The 18,736-nt window shown below is 37.4% G+C and overlaps 1 protein-coding gene across 1 annotated transcript in view; it reads left to right on the top strand.

The window, feature by feature from the left end:
• CDRT1 (CMT1A duplicated region transcript 1) overlaps positions 1 to 18,736 on the top strand; it is a 38,894-nt gene that overhangs the window by 17,186 nt on the left and 2,972 nt on the right. The window contains exons 8-12 of the mRNA XM_023529957.1: positions 761 to 882; positions 4,533 to 4,681; positions 5,543 to 5,685; positions 15,267 to 15,425; positions 17,108 to 17,379. Of these exons, the coding sequence (XP_023385725.1) occupies positions 761 to 882; positions 4,533 to 4,681; positions 5,543 to 5,685; positions 15,267 to 15,425; positions 17,108 to 17,379 (845 nt within the window). The remainder of the gene's footprint in view (positions 1 to 760; positions 883 to 4,532; positions 4,682 to 5,542; positions 5,686 to 15,266; positions 15,426 to 17,107; positions 17,380 to 18,736) is intronic.

The following is an 18,736-nucleotide window of genomic DNA, read 5'->3' as shown; positions in this document are numbered from 1 at the left end:
TATTAAAAAACAGTGTGACTCGTACATGTTTCCATATCTTTTAGATGTGCTTTATAAATATACATAGAATATTTTGGGTCTAAGTGGTTGTAGTTAATTATTCTGTTGTTCCTGTTTGAAGATCAGCTCTACTGTTGAATCAGTGCCATGAATTCTAGGCCTGGTGGTCATTCCAGGGATCCTTCTACCTAATACCAACTAATATTTATCAAGAATTTTCTGCATGTTAGTCAATGTTCTAATGTTACATCTATTAATGCAGGGTCTCTCAACTTCAGCACTATTGAAATTTGAAGCTGGAGAATTCTTTGTGTAGTGCTGTTCCGTGCACTGTAAGATATTTAGCAGCATCCTTGAACTCTACACACTATATACCAGTAACAACTCCTTTCCCACTTGTGACAATCAAAAATGTCTCCAGACATTGTCAAAAGTCCCCTAGGGGTGGAAATAAGCTCAAGTGACAATCATTGCATTCATGTACTTAATTCTTCACAAAAACTCTATGTGGTAACTACTTCTATTACCATTTCCATTTTATCAATGAAGAAATGAAGCTTACACAGAAATTAAGTAAAGTTCCCAGAGTTATACAGTAGCAGGTGCTGAGACTGGGATTCAAATCCAGGCCTCTGATCTTAGCCATAAAATTTTGCCTTCTTCTAACTAACTACTTACTGATCTAAAGGAATTCTACATAGTATGATCCCTTGGGCACTCAGAAAATCTCAAAAACATTTTTTTGGCCTGATTCCTGCAGATATTGGGATCTGAAAAGCGGGGCTTGCATACGAATCTTCAATGGCCACCAGGGAACAATCACTTGCATGGATTTATATAAGAACAAGCTGGTATCTGGATCAAGAGATTGCCAGGTGAAAGGTGAGAAAGAAATACTCTAAACTTTCTAAGAAGTTTCCTCATTTTGATGGATTGCCAAAATACATGTTTTGCTCCTTTATCTAGGCAGTCATTCTTTTATTTATCTTTCTTCCTATCCATATATCATTGATCCATTCTTTGACAACTATTTGTTGAAAACTTACACTATGCTAGATACTGTGCTAGGTGTTAAGGAAAAATATGAGTATATAGCCTTTTTGATATGGCTTTTTATTTCCTCAGGAGGCTCATAGTTTCCTAATGGAGATAGATATATAAATATATAATGGAGATATAAAAATATGTGTATAATAACAACTGCCATTTATTTACTACCAACTTTGTGACTGCTATAGGTGCTTTATCTTATTATCTTATATTAATATTATCTTATTAACCCTCACAAGAACCCTATGAGGTAAATGCAGATGAGGAATCCAAAATTCAAGAGAAAAAAACCAACCGTCCCCAAATCGAAGCTACTAAGTGGTAGAGTGGAGATTTGAAATGAGGGCTGCCTGACTCTAAATCATGTGCTTCTAACCAACATGCAGAGTTCTAAGGAACCATAGAAGTAAGAGTAAAAGGGAAAGCATCACAGAAGGGGCGCTACTTGAGAATGGTCTTGAGAATGAGTAGTTCTAAGGGCAGAGGGAGAGTGGAGGACGTTCTACTCAGGCAAATTCACAGAACGTTGAAGAAGATGGTATATTCAGGGAATTTACTCTTGTTTGGTATGGCTGGACAGCAGCATGTCGTGTTGGAGATAAGTTTGTTTGTAGCCAGATTATCAAGGGCCTTCTGCATCATTGTAAGAAATTGAACTTTATCTTATAGGACATGGGAAGCTATAGATGAATTTTAACCAGAGGACTGACATGATCATATGTGTATTTGAGAAAGATAACTCTAGTGATAGTGTGGCAGAAGGATTTTGACAGGGGTGGCTATGTGGAGACAAGGGACAAGTTAAAACACTACTTAGTCTAGAGAACTGTGGTGTTTTCATGTTTTCATTCTCTCGAAGAATAGGCAAAAGTGAAGAAACTCAGATGGATGTAAGTTTACATCATATGGCACAGACTCACTGAATGGAGATTTACAGAAGAAGAATTGACAGGACTTCACCACCAATTGGATATGAAAAATGAGAAAGAAGAGCAAATGATGAGGCCAGATTTTTAACCTCAGGTCACTGGATATATGAAAGTGCAACTAATGGAAATAGGAGCAACAGGGGAATAGTAGGGTAGGGGGAGGAATGGGGGAGAAGGTGACGACTTCAATTTTGGACATGTTGAGTGTGGTAGGCAGAATAATGGCTGACCAAAGATATTCACATCTTAATCCCTGGAACCTGTGACTATGTTACCTTGCATGGCAAAGGGGATTTTACAAATGTGATTAAACTAAGGACCTTAAAATAGGGAAATTATCTTTGGTTATCAGTGTGGGTCCATGAATAATCATATGGACCCTTAAAGATGGAAACTTTCTTGTCTATGATCAAAGGGAGATGTGACTATAAAAGAATGGTCAGAGAACTACAATATTACTGGCTTGAAGATGGAGGAAGGGAGACATGAATCAAGGAATGTGGGTGACCCCTAGAAGGTAGAAAAGGCAAGGCAATGGGTCCCCTTTCCCAGAGTATCCATAAAGGAACAGAGCCCTGTTGACACCTTGATTTTAGCCTTGTGAGGTCATGTTGGATTTCTGTAAGATAATAAATTTGTGTTGTTTCCAGTCACTAAGCTTGTGGGAATTTGTTACAGCAGCAATAGAGAGCTAATACATTGAGTATGGGATTCCTGAGGATATCCAGGTGAGGATTGCAGAAGGAAGATGCAGGTGTGGCTATATATGTTTGGAGCTCCAGGTATGTTGATTTGGTGGTTATCAATTATAATGAAAGTTGGAAGCCCCAGGTATGGATGAGATTTCCCTTGCAAATAAGGGAGAAAGAGTGAAAAGAGAAGAGAAGCAAGGGACCCAGGAAACCACAGCATGTTAGAAGTAGGTGGAGAAAAAATATGAGAAAGAGAAAACAGAGTGGTGCAACATATGCAAACGCTCAAATATTTAAACAAACACTGCTTAAAATACTCCCTACCTCTTTGCCCTCCTTAACCTGAATGAAAGTTTTGTTGCCATGATTGCTTTGGGAAGTAGGGCAGAAAGGATGAAAGGGTGAGGTGAGGGTCTGAATATAGAAAGGCAGATGAGATCTCCAAGCTTGAGAGTCTTGTGGGGCTGCAGGTAGGCGAGAACAAAGGCAAAAAGAGTTAGGCTTTCACTTCAGGTGTAAAACTTAAGGGGACACCAAAAAATCTCAGTAATCAAGATATATATTTAAGTGCAATATTTAAAAAGTCAAAATTAATGCACAAAATACATGATAAAAAATATCAAAAGATCTCTCTTACCCTAGTCTTGACCCTGGCTACCAGCTTTCTTGTTTCCCCTGGGCTCTTCCCACCTACCTGGGTTACCAAAATAGTAGGAAAAAGAGACAATTAGAGACCTGAAAGGTAACTCCCACTTTTAAAATTCTTTAAACCAGAGCACTTTACCAGTGACTCTTTTAATTCATCTTTCAGTTTTCACACTTTTAGTTTGATAAAAGGGCCAATATATATGCAAAATGAATTGGAAAAAAGCATACTCAGATAGAATTATTCTAGCATACATGGTTAAGAGCATGGCCTCTGGATCCAGAGTCCCTGGGCTTAAATCCCAGCTCAGTCTGCTTGTGTGATCTTAAGCAGGTTACTGAACCTCTCTATGCCTCAGTTTCCACATCTGTATAGTGGGGAATAATAATAGTACTTGTCTTGGGAAGATGAGTTAATACATGTTGAGCACTTTGAATGATGTCTGGCTCATTGTTAGTGTGATATAAGTATCAACTATGGTTAGTTTGTTTTAGGTTATACATGATGTTGCCTGGGAGGTACTTTGGGAGATGATCAAGTTGACTTTAATGTTCTCATCTCTGAATTTGTGGTGCCCATTTTCAATTTTTGCCTTTAAGTTCTGTTCTTCCACCCACCTATTATTCTCATATCCACTCAACTTTCAGTATACTAGGCAGTTGCTTTAGCACCATCTATGTAGAGGCAGCATTAAACCTAACCTCAGCTGTGACAATCTCTCAATTCTCATAATTCAAGTCAGATTCAGAAATATCTAAAATTGTTAATGAAGGTAGACAGCTTTCTTTTTTTCAGGGGGTGGATAGAAGTTGTGGGTCATGAGAATAGCATCAGGGAAGAATGACACCATGAAACATATACCATGGTTTTCCTGAAATCTACTCCATAGCAAGCATTTTTCAGGCTTGAGGAGGAGTCTTCTTGATGTGCTGTCCAGCACTTGGACTCTAAGGCTAAGTTCCAGGATCAGAGCCAAGATCTAGGCATTGCTGGCTCTCTCAAGAGCCCATGGTTAGGGACATCTGTGTATCAGGTATGTGGAGCTATTGGTGAGTCTGCAGGGGTTCTAGGCCAGGTAAAAGCCAATTAGGGTCTTATTTGATGGGCTCTGTTAGTCTTAGCTTCTGTGATAGAGTGTGAAACTCTACCGTAACCCACCTTCATCCCCTTCTTCCTCCCCACCCCCACCTTTCTCTCTCTCTCTCTCCCTTTCAGAGTGGGATATAGAGACAGGGAAGTGCCTGAAGACGTTTAAACACAAAGACCCCATCTTGGCCACCAGGATCAGTGATACCTACATTGTGAGCAGCTGTGAGCGAGGGATAATCAAAGTGTGGCACGTTGTCACAGCCCAGCTTGTAAAGGTGAGGGAGATGGGCACTGGAGGGAATGGGACACTGGTAGTGATGGATTGGAGAAGACTGATGGTCTGCCCACCATGTAGCTGCCAGACCACCCTAGAGCAATTGAGTTACAGTCACCAGAAAGGCAGTCCCAAAGAGCCGAAGGGGAAGGCCCTCTCCTAAAAGGACATGATATATGGGCTCAGGATATTTAAACAGCTGTAGAGATAATATTCCTTTTCCAGAATATTCTGGCATGGGGTAAGGGAATGAACGAAGTCACAATGGTTTTTCTCCTCACTTTCTGATGAGAACATTGGCTGTCTTGAAAGTGATTGAATGTTCATATACTTTCAAATATTCTTGTTGGATTTAAAACCCCCTGGGCCAGGAGCACAAGATCACAGTGAGAAGCTGCTGGCTTGGCTGGTAGATTTTTCCTACCAATATTTTTGTCACCTACTCTAGCCAGCATTTGTAGGCACAGAGATGCCCCAGGTGCCCTCCGGGGCCTGGTAAGGAGTTGGAGATGAAACACCTGATCCTTCACTTTCTGTCAGCAGAGGATACTGAATTCTGGCCCTCTGTAGTACTCTAGGAAGATGGGGCCTGCCTCAGCCACAGACCTACCAGGAATAATTCCTTCCCCTGATCACATTCTTCTTTCGCTGGAGAGAGAGTTCTGTAGAGAGGGAGGCATGGATTCCACAGGTCTTCTTAGCGCAAAGGTAAAGTCAGCTTAGTTAAATACCAAGTGAGTGGTAATCATAGATTGATAGAGTATGGTGGAATTCATCTAAAGGAAGCTTTCAGCTTTGACCCTTAGAGAAGAAACAATCTGAGTTAAAGATGGGCTGAAAACAGAGCCATCTTTCCTTGCAGACTCTCAACGGTCACGAGGGAGCTGTGAAATGTCTGTGTTTTGACCAGTGGCATCTCCTCTCTGGAAGTACCGATGGCCTGGTCATGGCCTGGAGCATGGTGGGAAAGTATGAGCGATGCCTCATGGCTTTCAAGCATCCAAAGTATGTTCCAGGAAAGCCCTGTCTGATGAATGTGGTGCTCTCTCTTTTTCCCGTCATAGCCTAGACTTTGATTTTTGGCACGTCAGTCCCTTCTACTGTCTGCTGACCTGTGTCCCCTTTGCTCCTTACTTATTTCTGTTTTCCTCCTCCTCCAACTATTACCCATTCCCTGCCCACCTCACTTCTGTTTGGCCCATCCCTCTCCCACCCTCACTAGTTTCTATTAAGAAATAACAATACCAGATGTAGATTTTGAAGTGTTTGGAATGTTATACTTATGACACATGTGATATACTTATATCTGTTACCTACCAAACCTATGAATTTTGGCAGAACTGTCCCAAATAATGTCAACTCCAGTAAACTTAAAATTCTTGGAATTGGTCTTTACCATAGGAAGTTTGTGTTCACAAAAGCTTAAAATGATCCAAGCGACAAAGGTTTAAAAATAACTAAGGGCTTAAAGAAGGAGCTTACTTAAAGTCTGTGGGCTAGATTCTATTCCAGGACAGCAAATGGATTTCATTTTACAATTCCAATCCCAATTTAGTAGTGGTGGCTGCTTGGAGCCATTTGAGTAGTCTGAGGTCACACCTAGCCTTATTTGGAAAGGATATTGTGGTCAATTAACGGTTTTGCATTGGCCATATGTTTTATAGGCTGCCCTCTGCCACTCCTCTACCATGTGAATAATTCTTCTGAGTACAATATAAACAATTCCAGGAAGTGAAATGCTATCCTAATTCATTTAAAGAGTAAATGGGTCTTCCGGGGATCTACCAAGGGATAGTTATTTAGTAAAATATGGGCCTAGATTTCCTTATGCTCTCATAAGAACCTCTTGAGCAGGCACTCTGGCTTTGTGGGAGTGGAAGGGGGTTTGGGCATATATGTGTATATTCTCTGTGGTGTATGACTTTATTATTGATGAGCGGGTGCTGGGAAAGGCCTGTGTTCAGTGATTTACCCAACCCTTAGGTGATTATTAGTAAGTCTTAGAGCATGTCATCTAGATTATCAAAACTTGACCTTAAGGAGGGAGTCAGATTTTATGATGTCACTTGAAAATTGTAACTATATATTTTTAAAACCTTCAAGGACAATTCAGTAGAATTTAGTCTGAGTATTAGAAAATAATTTGTTCCCAGCATACCTAGCAGTTTGGTTTCTATATCAATCCATAAGCCTCCTATTCCACCTCGGCTATGAGACCTTCTTAAACTATTCTCACTTCCATTGACTGACAGCCCCAACATACCATTCATATTAGTTCTTGATACCTTGCATAATTACAGCAAATCCACAGACATCTGGAGGACATGGTGAATCCTCTTGTTTATAGGGCCCCTCTCACTCATCTGTTGTAGCGCTGTATGTATGTAAGTGCTCAATAAATATTTCTAATTGATTGGTAATGAGGACTAATTTGACATATTGCCTTTCTAGAGAGTTATGATGATTAGACATTTTCTGAATATGACATAGGTAGGTGAAAAAAAAAAAAGATATAGTTGCTATCTGTTCTCTTGAGCTAACATTTTTTCATCCAAAATTAAGATTGAGAGAATGAATATGAGAAATGAAATTAGAGGATGCATATTAGGGCTGACAATATTTATTTTTAGAAAAGCTTCTGTACTCTGTAGTGTCTTAAAAAAAACCCTTTATTTTTTAATGACTTCCACAGCTAGTATTGTAACAATATCTTTTTTCAATTTAAAAAATAAGATATAATTCATGTAACATAAAATTCACTATTTTATAGTGTACAATTCAATGGTTTTTAGTATATTTATAATGTTGTACAACCGTCACCACTATCTAATTAGAGAACATTTCCATCAGTCAATACTATGTCCTCTGTTTCATTTCTGATTTTAGTAATTTCAATTTTCTCTCTTATTTTCTTTGTCAGTCTAAGTAATTGTCACTTGTCTAGCTAAAGGTTTCTTGATCTTTTTAAAGAACGAACTTTTTTTTTCATTGATTTTTCTCTGTTGTTTTTCAAGTCTCCCATTTCATTGATTTCTGCACCTATAAATTCCCCTCTGAGCACTGGTTTAGCTGTATCCCCAAAGTATTAATATGTTGTGTTTTTATTTTCATTCATCTCAAAGTGTTTTCTAATTTCTTTTCTGAATTTTTCCTTGACCCAGTGGTTATTTAAGAGCATGATGTTTAATTTCCACATATTTATGCATTTTTCATATTTCCTTCTGTTATTCATTTATAATTTAATTCCACTGTGGTTGGAGAACTTTGTATGATTTCAGTTTTTCAAAATTTATTGAGACTTGTTTTGTGGTCTCATATGAGGCCTGCCCTGGAAAATGTTCCATATGCTCTTGAGATTAACGTGTACTCTGCTAGTATTTGGGGGAATGTTGGTACATGTCTGCTAGGTCTAGTTAGTGTATAATGTTTTTCAGGTCTTCTTTTTCCTTGCTTATCTTCTATCCAGTTCTATACATTATTTAAAGTGTGGTATTGAAGTCTTCATCTATGATTGTTGAGTTGAATATTTTTCCCTTTAGTTATATGAGTTTTGTCTCATATATTTTTAGGCTCTGTTTTGAGGTGAATATGCATTTATAATATCTTCTTCATGAATTCACCCTTTTGTTATTATATAATGTCCTTTTTTGTCTCTATTTGCATTTTGTCTACAAGTCTATTTTGTGTGATATTAGTATGGTCACTGCAGCTCTCCTTTAGTATGGAGTACCTTTTCTCATTCTTTTACTTTTAACCTTTTTGTGTTTTTGATTCTAATGTGAATATCTTGTAGACAGCATATAGTTGAATCGTGCTTTTAAAAATTCTTCCAATCCTAGCCTTTTATTTGAAGAGTTAAATCCATTTATGTTTAATATAAAAAGAACTTATTCTACCATTTTGTTTTGTTTTCTATATAGTCTTGGGTATTTTTTTTGTTCTTCGATTCTTCTATTTTGACCCTCTTTTGCGTTAAATGGATATTTTCTAGTGTGTTATTTTAATTCTCTTATCATTTATTTTATTATCTGTTTTTTGAGTTATTTTCCTAGTAGTTGCCCTGAGCACTAAAATTAACATTTAAAATTTTAGCAATCTAGTTCACAGTAATATCAATCTAATTTCAATAGTTTACAAAAATTTTGCTCTGCCCCTCTTCTTTATTGTTATGAATTAAATCTTTATATTCTTACATCATCATAGACTCGAAATTATTGCTTTATGCAATAATTTTAAATGAGTGAAAAAGTTATAAACAAAAAATACATTTTTATTGTCATTTATGTTTACCTATATAGTTACCTTTATTGATGTGCTTTATTTCCTCATGTAGATTTGAATTGTTACCTAATGTCCTTTCATTTCAACCTGAAGGACCCTGTATAGCATTTCATGTAAGGTAGGTCTACTAGAGACAAACTCTCAGTTTTTGTTTATTTAGGAATGTTTTAATTTTTCCAAATTGGGTTTGATGAATATAGAATTTTTGGTTTACAATTATTTTCTCCTTTCAACATTTTGAATATGTTATTTCATTGTTTTCTGGTCTCCGTAGTTTCTGAGGGTTTCTGATGAGAAATCAGTTATTAACATAATTGAAGATCCTTTTTTATGTGATGAGCTACTTCTCTCTTGCCACTTTCAATACTCTTTGTCTTTGGCTTTTTACAGGTTGATTATGATACATCAAGGTGTGATCTCTTCGAGTTTATTTTAATTAAGGTTGCCGAGCTTCAGCTTCTTGGGTGTGTAGATTATTTTATCCATATTTGGAGTTTATAGTTATTATTTCTTCAAATATCTTTCATGCCCCCTTTCTCTCTTTCTGGGACTTTTATTATGCATATGTTGATGTCTGATGATGTCACACAGGTTTCTGAGACTGCTCATTTTTCTTCATTCTGGTTTTTTTTCTGTTCTTTCTTTAGACTGGATAGTCTCAATTGACCGCTCTTCAAGTATTTTTCCTTTTCTGCCTATTTGAATCTGTTCTTGAGGCCCTCTAGTGAATTTTCATTTTGGTTATTGTATTTTTCAACTCTAGAATTTTAATTTGGATCCTTTTATAATTTCTAACTCTTTATTAATATTCTCTATTTGGTGAGACATTGTTCTAATGCTTTCTTTTAGTTTTGTACATGGTTTCCATTAGCCATTTTAACATATTTAAAATAGATAAAGTCTGTCTAGAAAGTCCAATCATTGTGATTCCTTGGACACAGTTTCTACTGATTACTTTTTTCCTATATATGGCTCCTACTCTCTAGTATCTTTTTATGTTTCATAATATTTTGTTGAAAACTGGAAATTTAAAAAATTTTTATTATTAAATTTATTGAGTTAATAACATTATGCAAATTTTAGGTATACAAATTTATAACATAATCTCTGTGTACTCTATTTTGTGCTCAGCACCAAGTCAAGTCTTCTTCCATCACCTTGTATTTGACCCCCTTTACCCTCTTTGTCCTTCCCATCCCCTTCCCCGCTGGTAACCACCATTCTCTTGTCTGTATCTTTGAATTTGTTTTGTTTTGTTCATTTGTTGCTTTTTGTTTTATATCCCACATATGAGTGAAATCGTATGGTTCTTATTCTTTTCTGTCTCACTTATTTTACTTAGGACAGTACTCTCAAGATCTATCCATGTTGTTGCAAATGGCAATATTTTATCTTTTTATGGCTGAGTAGTATTTTATTGCATATATACACCACATCTTCTTTATCTAATCATCCATCAAAAGATAATTGGGTTGTTTCCATGCCTTGGCTATTGTAAATATTGCTACAGTGAACACGAGTACATATATCTTTATAAAACAGTGTTTTCAAAAATTTCAAGTAGGTACCCAGAAGAGGGATTGCTGAATAATATGGTAGTTCTATTTTTAACTTTTTGAGAAACTTTAATACTGTTTGCCATAGTGGCTGCACTAATTTACATTCCCACCAGCACTGCAAAGGGTTCCCTTTTCTCCACATCTTATCCAACATGTTATTTCTTGTATTATTAGTAATAGCCATTCTAACGGGTGTGAGGTGATATTGTGGTTTAGATTTGCATTTCTCTTATAACTAGTAATGATGAGCATTTTTTTTTCATGTATCTTTTGGCCATCTGTATGTCTTCCTTGGAACAGTGTTTATTCAGGTCCTCTGCTCTTTTTAAAAATCAGATTGTTGTTGTTGAGTTGTACGAGTTCTTTATAAATTTTGGATATTAACCCCTATTGGAGATATCATTTGCAAATATCTTCTCCTATTCTGTTGATTGCCTTTTTGTTTTATTGATGATTTCTTTAGCTCTGCAGAGCTTTTATTTTTGCTCTTATTTCCCTTTCCTTTGGGGTCAACTGTACAAAGCCCCCTGCCCCAAGGCCAAGGTTTCTAATTTTAGTTCCTATGTTTTCTTCCTTGTATCTTATTGTTTCAGAGCTTATGTTCAAGTCCGCAGTCCATTTTGAGTTAATTTTTGTGTGTGGTGTCAGATAGCAGTCTAGTTTCATTCTTTTGCATGTGGCTTTCTAGTTTTCCCAACACCATTTATTGAAGAGGCTTCTCTTTCTCCATTGTATGTTTTTTGCTCATTTATTGAAAATCCGTTGCCCATATATATGTGGGTTTATCTCTAGGCTTTCACTTCTGTTCTATTGGTTTTTACGTGTGTTTTTCGGTCAATACCATACTGTTTTTGATTACTGTAGCTTTGTAATATAGTTTGAAGTCAACAAGTGTGATACCTCTGGCTTTGTTCTTCCCCCCCACCCCTCAGAATGGCTTTAGCTATTCAGGGTCTTTTGTGGTTCTTTACAAATTTGAGGATTTTTGATTCTATTTCTGTGAGAAATACTGTTGGGATCTTGATAGGGGTTACATTAAATCTATATATTGCTCTAAATAATATGGCCATTTTAACAATGTTAATTCTTCTAATTCACGAACATGGACTATCTTTCCATTTATTTATGTCTTTGATTTCTTTCAACAATGCTTTATAGTTTTCAGTGTACACGATCTTCATCTCTTTTGTTAAGTTTATTCCTAGGTATTTTATTCTTTTTTGGGAGTGTAAATGGGATTGTTTTCTTTATTTCTCTTTCTGATAGTTCAGTGTTATTATATAGGAATGTAACAGATTTTTATATATTGATTTTATGTTCTGCAACTTTATTGTATTTGCTCATTGTTTCTAATAGATTTTTTTTTTGTGGAGTCTTTAGGGTTTCTATATATAGAATTGTGTCATCTGCATATAGTGACAGTTTTACTTCTTTGTTCCCAATTTAGATGCCTTCGATTTCTTTTTCTTGCCTGATTGCTCTGGCTTGGACTTCCAGTACTAATGGAATAACAGTGGTGACAGCGGGAATCTTTGTCTTGTTCCTGATCTTAGAGGAAAAGCTTTCAGCTTTTCACCATTGAGCATGATATTAGCTGTGGGTTTGTAATACATAGACTTTATTATGTTGAGATATGTTTCTTCTATACTTACTTTTTTGAGTTTTTTTTTTTATTACAAATGGATATTGTATTTTGTCAAATGCTTTTTTGCCCCTATTGATATGATCATATGGTTTTCGTTTTATTTTGTTAATGTGGTATATCACCTTGATTGCTTTATAGATATTAAACTATCCTTGTATTCCCACTTGGTCACAATGTATTGTCCTTTCAATGTACTATTATATTCAATTTGCTAGTATTTTGTTAAGGATTTTTGCATCTATATTCATCAGAGATATTGGCCTGTAACTTTTTTTCGTGTGTGTTGTCTTTGCCTGGTTTTGGTATCAGGGTAATGTTGGCCTCATAAAATGAGTTAGGAAGTATTCCCTCTTCTCTCAAGTTGAATATTTTAATATGAAAACTCGGGAAATCAAATTTCTCACATCCTCAGTGTTTGATCTTGCTGTTGCTTGTTATAGTCTTTATTGTTTGTTTATGTATTGTGCCTGTATTCTTTGTGTTGTTTGGTCACTGAAATCTCTGTTTTATTATCTTGGTGGTTCATTAGTGACTGGAAAGATATTTACTTGAATACCTGGAAATAAAATATCTTCTTTTTTTTTTTTTTTTTGCCAAGTGGTTCTGTTTGCCTGTTAAGGGAAGCCTTCAACACTCAGCCAGGCAGGTTACAACTCTGCCTTAGCTCTTACTTCCTGTTTGTGCAGAACATCAAGGTTAGCCAAGACTGAAAGCTTAGGGCCTTTTTGGTCTTTCCCAAGTATGTGCACAGTCAAGTATGTAGCCATTTAGAGTCCCAGGAATATAAGCTTTTAAAAGTTCTATGGACATTTTATTCCCAAGGTTTTTCTTCAAAGACTTTTAGTTAGTGTATTGTTTGCCCCAACCAATATTTATTGTCTTAGACAGCAGTGATGAAGACATTTGCCTATGTTTTCAACAAATTCCCCACAGGTAGTGTGCTAAAGCCTTCCAGGAAACCACCAGAGAGGTCAAATAGTTCATTGTGAATGAGATTTGTTCTGTTTCCTCCAGTACCAGGGATGTTGGCTGTTATTTTCATGGCTACCACTGGGCTGGGGAGTTAGAAAAGAGACTAGGATTCTTACTGACATTAAGCCATTTTTCTAGTCTAAGTGCTCCCTGGGTTGTTGCAAGTCTTTGATTATTTTACAGAGTTCCTAAAAAGTTGATTCTGACAGTTTTTGTCAGATTTTTCATTGCTTTTATGAAATGGCAGAATTTTGGAGTTCCCGCCTCCACCATTTTCATTGATATCACTATCTGTAGTGTCTTTTGATAAAGAAGGAAGGAGACAAATGACTTATTTCTAGGACAAATAAAACCTGAAAGGAAAATGGTCTATGTTAGGATCGTAATAACTATTATGACAGATAATGAGCTGTTTTTGAAATACTTTCATTACTTTAATTGTGACAGCAGTTCCTTGAGGCAGAAATCACTATCACCTTTTCATAGAGCAGAAGACTGAAGACTGAGAGGTTAAGTTACTTTCTCGAGGTTATACAGCCTGTAAGTAGTAGAATCAGGTTTCAATCCCAGGTTTTCTGATCCTACAACTTATGCTTTTTATCACTAAGCTATAATGATATAGGCTGAACTACCAAATGTTACAGGAACCTATGATATGTGCAGGTCCAGCTCAGCAAGATTAAAAGAGATACAGAAAGAGGCAAACCCTTCATCACAAACCCTCCATCACAAGGCACCCTTCCTGGTGCTGGGTTTCCCTACAGGTGAACTAAGATTTACTTAGGGCACCAAGAAGCTTAATGCATTTCCATCTTAGAAAACAACTGGAACTTTGTTGGACTTTTTAACACTTAATTTACACTTTATATCTGTCATCTATCTATATCTATCATCTCTCTCATGAGGAAGGATTCAAGCCATGTTGCCCTCTTTGCTGTTCTTTGAATATGCTAAGCATGCTCCTGTCTTTCAAGGTCTTTGTTATTATTATTTTTTGTTACTGATTGAGGCCTTGAAAAGTCTTAATCTGGATCTTCGATCTGACCAACGCTAAGGTCAAATGATATGGGGTGGAAGCAATTCTTTGAACACATTGTAGCAATGATCATATCTTGAAACGTGAGCTGACATTCACTTTTTCAACAAATATTTATTGAAGGACTGTTATGGGCTAGGCCCTGTGTTGGGCATGCAAAGATGAATAAGACATGGGTTGTGCTCAAAAGACTCTGTCAGTATACCTGAGGTTTGTGTATGTGTGTGTGTGTATGTGTGTGCGGGGTGGGGGGAGATGGAGACAAGAGATGGTTTTATGGAGAAGGTAGCCATGAATGGACTTAGATGGGTAGAGACGTCAGAGATCAGTAGCTTTGCTTTGCATATAAGATCCAACAAATTGGTGATACCAAATTCATCTTTTTGATATCATTAACAGGAATGGGGTAATTATACTTAACAGAATTGAATACTCCACATATCTGGGGTCCAACTTGGACCCAACTGTTGTAGGGAGGATTTTGTTGGAGGAATCTCCTGATCCTTTCTCTTTTCTTCCTGGTCATCACAAAAAAGAACTTATAAATCTTGTATCTGAGAACTATTTTCCTTCAGGATGTTTCACTGAGAATGAAAGCCATCAATTTAAGACCCAAAAGAAACTGCTCAAATGCCAGGTTTTTGCTTCTTATAAAGATGGTCATTTTCTCTTCTGTATTTTTCTTTCTTTATCTAATAATACTATTAGAAAAGAAATCAAAAGTTTAAATAATTCTCAGCATAACTTTTGCAGAAGTCAATAGCTAGGAATCAAATTGTAAAAGCATGATTATCTATATAACAGAATACCCCACCCTCCCACCCCCCAAAATTGTGACAAATAAGCCTGTGTATTTTGCCACTTGTAGCACTATGACCAAATTGAAGGAAAAATAACCGCAGAATGGGAAAAAAGAGAGTACAGCCATATCTTGAGGGTTAATGGTTTACATCCAGAATTATAAAATGATGGCAAACATCACTTCAGGAATAGTTATGACCACTGCTCCCAACCATATGCAAAATATCCCAAACTATGAAAAACCCAAGCAGTTTACCAGAAGACAGTTACTGCCTGTTCTGTTCTCTTCCAGGGAGGTACTTCACGTAGCCCTTCTCTTCCTACGGGTCATCAGTGCCTGTGCAGATGGGAAGATCCGCATTTACAATTTCCTAAATGGGAACTGTCTGAAGGTGATGAAAGCCAATGGCAGAGGTGATCCTGTGCTGTCCTTCTTTATTCAGGGCAACAGGTGGGTGGTAGGTGTGGAGGTTGGAGCTGTGAGTAATTCTGTTCGGATGATTTTTTTCCTCCTGTGGGAAACTAGCCCTGGATTTGCTGGCAGTAGGAAAGAGTTGGTAAAATTGGGCTCCCTTCTAATTTTAGCTAGCAGAGAGTAATAAATAGTCTTACAGGAGACTAATTGGACTTTGCACCAAACTTAGCAATCAGGGTTCATATTACTTTTAATTTGTTCTGGATGTCTGAGCAAATCACGTAGTGACTACAATATGGCTTTGCTGCAGGGATCACAGTTTAGCAGACATGTGGCCCCTGCTTGCTCCCTGAGTATGCATTCAGCTATATAAGAGCTCCACCAGCTGTCTCTGATGCTTCAGTTCTGAAGCAGAGATCTACAGGAGGGTGAGGAATGCAATATCCCATCCAGTGTCCAGTGGGGGAAGTACTGAGTAGATGAGTTTACAGAAACTAGAGCCATGACTAAACTAATTGTATATCGTACTGTTATATGCTACGTTTGGGGTGATACTATGTGAAGATACCCAAATAGAATTAACTTCTATTCTACCAAAGTCTCACTTGAGACATCAATTAATCTCCCTGAAATATATTGCCTTCCCTTTAATAAAACTTTACTAATTCCATTTCCTATTTTAAAGGAGGAGGGCTGGTAATAGGTCTTAATAAATAAACACTTTTCAATTATAAGGTAACAATGTTGTTAAAAAAAAGAATCGTCTCTGACTTTTTCTCATTTATGATATCTGAAGAGAGACAATTTCCTTTTGGCTTGAGTATGAATAAGTCTGAAAGAAATTTCAAATTGCAATGATTCCCCAGATTTCATTCCAGTGTTTCCAAACAAAACAAGTCACTCTTTTAGAGAGTTTACACTAACAATTAAGGTCTTAAAATTGCAGTCTTTTGGAGTAGAAATGAACCTACACATATTATTTCTGTTTTTTGTTTATGGTTGTAGGAGATCTAGGCATACAGTGGGGAAAGCAGCTTGCTCCGTGAACACTGTGAATGACAGAAACCAATAGAGGGGGTGGGAGCAATTCTTGAGAGGCTTAGGGTTGGAACTTCTATCCTGCTAAGGCATAAAAATGAGGATTAGGGAAGACAAAAATCATCCTGTTTTATAAAGTACAAGTGTTCTAAACGTAGAGTACTCACAGAGACCCTGGAGTGATGGAATGAAGGAAGAGTGGGCTGGAGGGTCAGTAAGAGAGGATGCTCTCCATATTAAAGAGTTCTCCACATCCTCAACACAGCAATAGTTTGGATTCTGTGCTTAAGAAAAGAGTGAATTTCAAGACATCTGTGTGCAGAGTACCTAAGCCTTCTGTGTTGGGTACCCTTGTACTTGGCACTCACCCCAAGAATGGAAATTCATTTAAATATATTTTAACTTGAGAAGCAAAGTAATCAGAATGTATGTGCCTTGCTCACAATTAATTTTTAAAGAAAACATTTACAGAGCTGTAGAACCCTGCTGCATAGTGTGCTACCTGTCGCCACTTTAGACCCTTCACCAACCTACATCACACTACTGGTACAGTCATTTCCTGGGGAATTTTCTCCTGGCCTCAGGATTGGACAGGAAAGTCATTGAAGTGCATATTTGGAGGCTGGGCGGTGGCAACCTCCATGCTCCTTTTGTGGGCAATCTTGTTGTTTTGGTTCCAGGATGTTGGTCAACACGGAGAGCAATATTCTCATGTTCCAGTTTGAGAATATAAAGTGGCGGTACTCCCCGGAACAGGCCAAACAAAAGAAGAGTAAGGATAAAGAGGAAGACAGGGAAGAAAACAGCCTCACAGAAGACCTCTCCAAGGCTAGCACTCAGGTTTACAATCTGGGGGACTCCATGTCTAGTAAACAAGTGGTGACCCAGGAGTCCCTGTTAAGTAAATCTCACAAGTCCCGCCTTCTCCTGAGGGCAGCCAGGTTACAAACAGGTAAGAGAGCTGACTCCCAGGCCATCTCAGTGGTACCCAATGGAGTAGATGGGAGGCTGCCAGGACTAGTTTCTTTGTAGGATATTTTAGCCAGTGGTTTCTTGATGATATAAATCCCAGCCTTTAAGAAAAGTGGGAACCATTCTCTTTGACTTGACTATTTGTTAGCCAGCTCAGGGGAACCTCCTGATTTTCAAGGCCTAAGTTTTCAGACTTATTAGAATCTTTGTATAGTAGCTAACACTAGCCTTTAATACTTACTATTAAAACAAAAAACAAGCAACCAACATCCTCCTCCCAATGCCCCGGATCCAAACATATAGTCCATAATTATATTTTTAGAACAGAGATAAGATATTATTATACAGCGGAAAAATGTTCTGTGCAGAACGTATTATCTCCAGGCTCCCAATTAATAACATGTATACTTGGAAAATATTAGTTATAAAGCAGATACGTGTGTGTGTGTGTGTGTGTGTGTGTGTGTGTGTGTGTGTTTGTGTGTGTGTGTGTGAGAGAGAGAGTGAGAGTATGTGGGGAAGTGGCATGGCTCCTACAATTTATAAGACATAGAAAGAATAAATTATGTGGGGGCTAAAGTAACCAGACTCCTTTCTTTAACCTACTCTGTATTTGGCATGTAAAATTGAACCCACAGATTAATAGATCACTTCCCAGCATATTACAGTATGAATGGTCAGCTAGGAGAAAGGACGGAGAGTTTTAGATAATGCTTTGAGCTTAATAACTGGTAGGAAAAGCTAGCGGGAGGGGAGTCAGGAGGCGATCTAATCCTTAGGCTCCAAGAGACTCCTGGTTTCATACAATAAATAATAAGGTGATCGTTTGGGTGAAAACCAGTCAAATTATCAGTTACGCCCCCATTATGAAGACCTAATTGAATTATATAATTACCATGGTTTCCTTCTCAATCCTAATTTAGCAGTGTCAGTAGAGGCACCTCAAAGTCAAAGAAAGTCAAAATCACCCTGAAGAGTTGGCAAGAAGAGAGTGAGTCCTGTTTCTAAGGAAACAAATGGCATGGATGGTGGGCAGTAGAGTTTGGAAGCAAAATCTTTTGCAGGAGATAAGACGATCAGTGATACTTTATTCTGAATCACTGGCAAGATCCAATACGTCTCTGTCTCTGTCTCTGTCTCTGTCTCTGTCTCTGTCTCTGTCTCTGTCTCTCTCTCTCTCTCTCTTTCTCTCTCTCTCTCTCTCTCTCTCACTTAGTTCAGTCTAGTTTTCGGCAGGTCAATAACTTTATCTTTGAGAACTTAGAATGGATAAAATGCCTATCTTTTCCAAAGAGTGACTGATTTTCCTTAATTTCCTCTTTACTGACTTGAGGCCA

The sequence above is a fragment of the Pteropus vampyrus genome, unplaced genomic scaffold (genome assembly GCF_000151845.1).
Source record: "Pteropus vampyrus isolate Shadow unplaced genomic scaffold, Pvam_2.0 Scaffold44, whole genome shotgun sequence".
In the NCBI taxonomy this organism is placed as follows: domain Eukaryota; kingdom Metazoa; phylum Chordata; class Mammalia; order Chiroptera; family Pteropodidae; genus Pteropus; species Pteropus vampyrus.
Note: the sequence above shows the minus strand (reverse complement) of the source record. Positions and strands in the feature narration are given on the sequence as shown.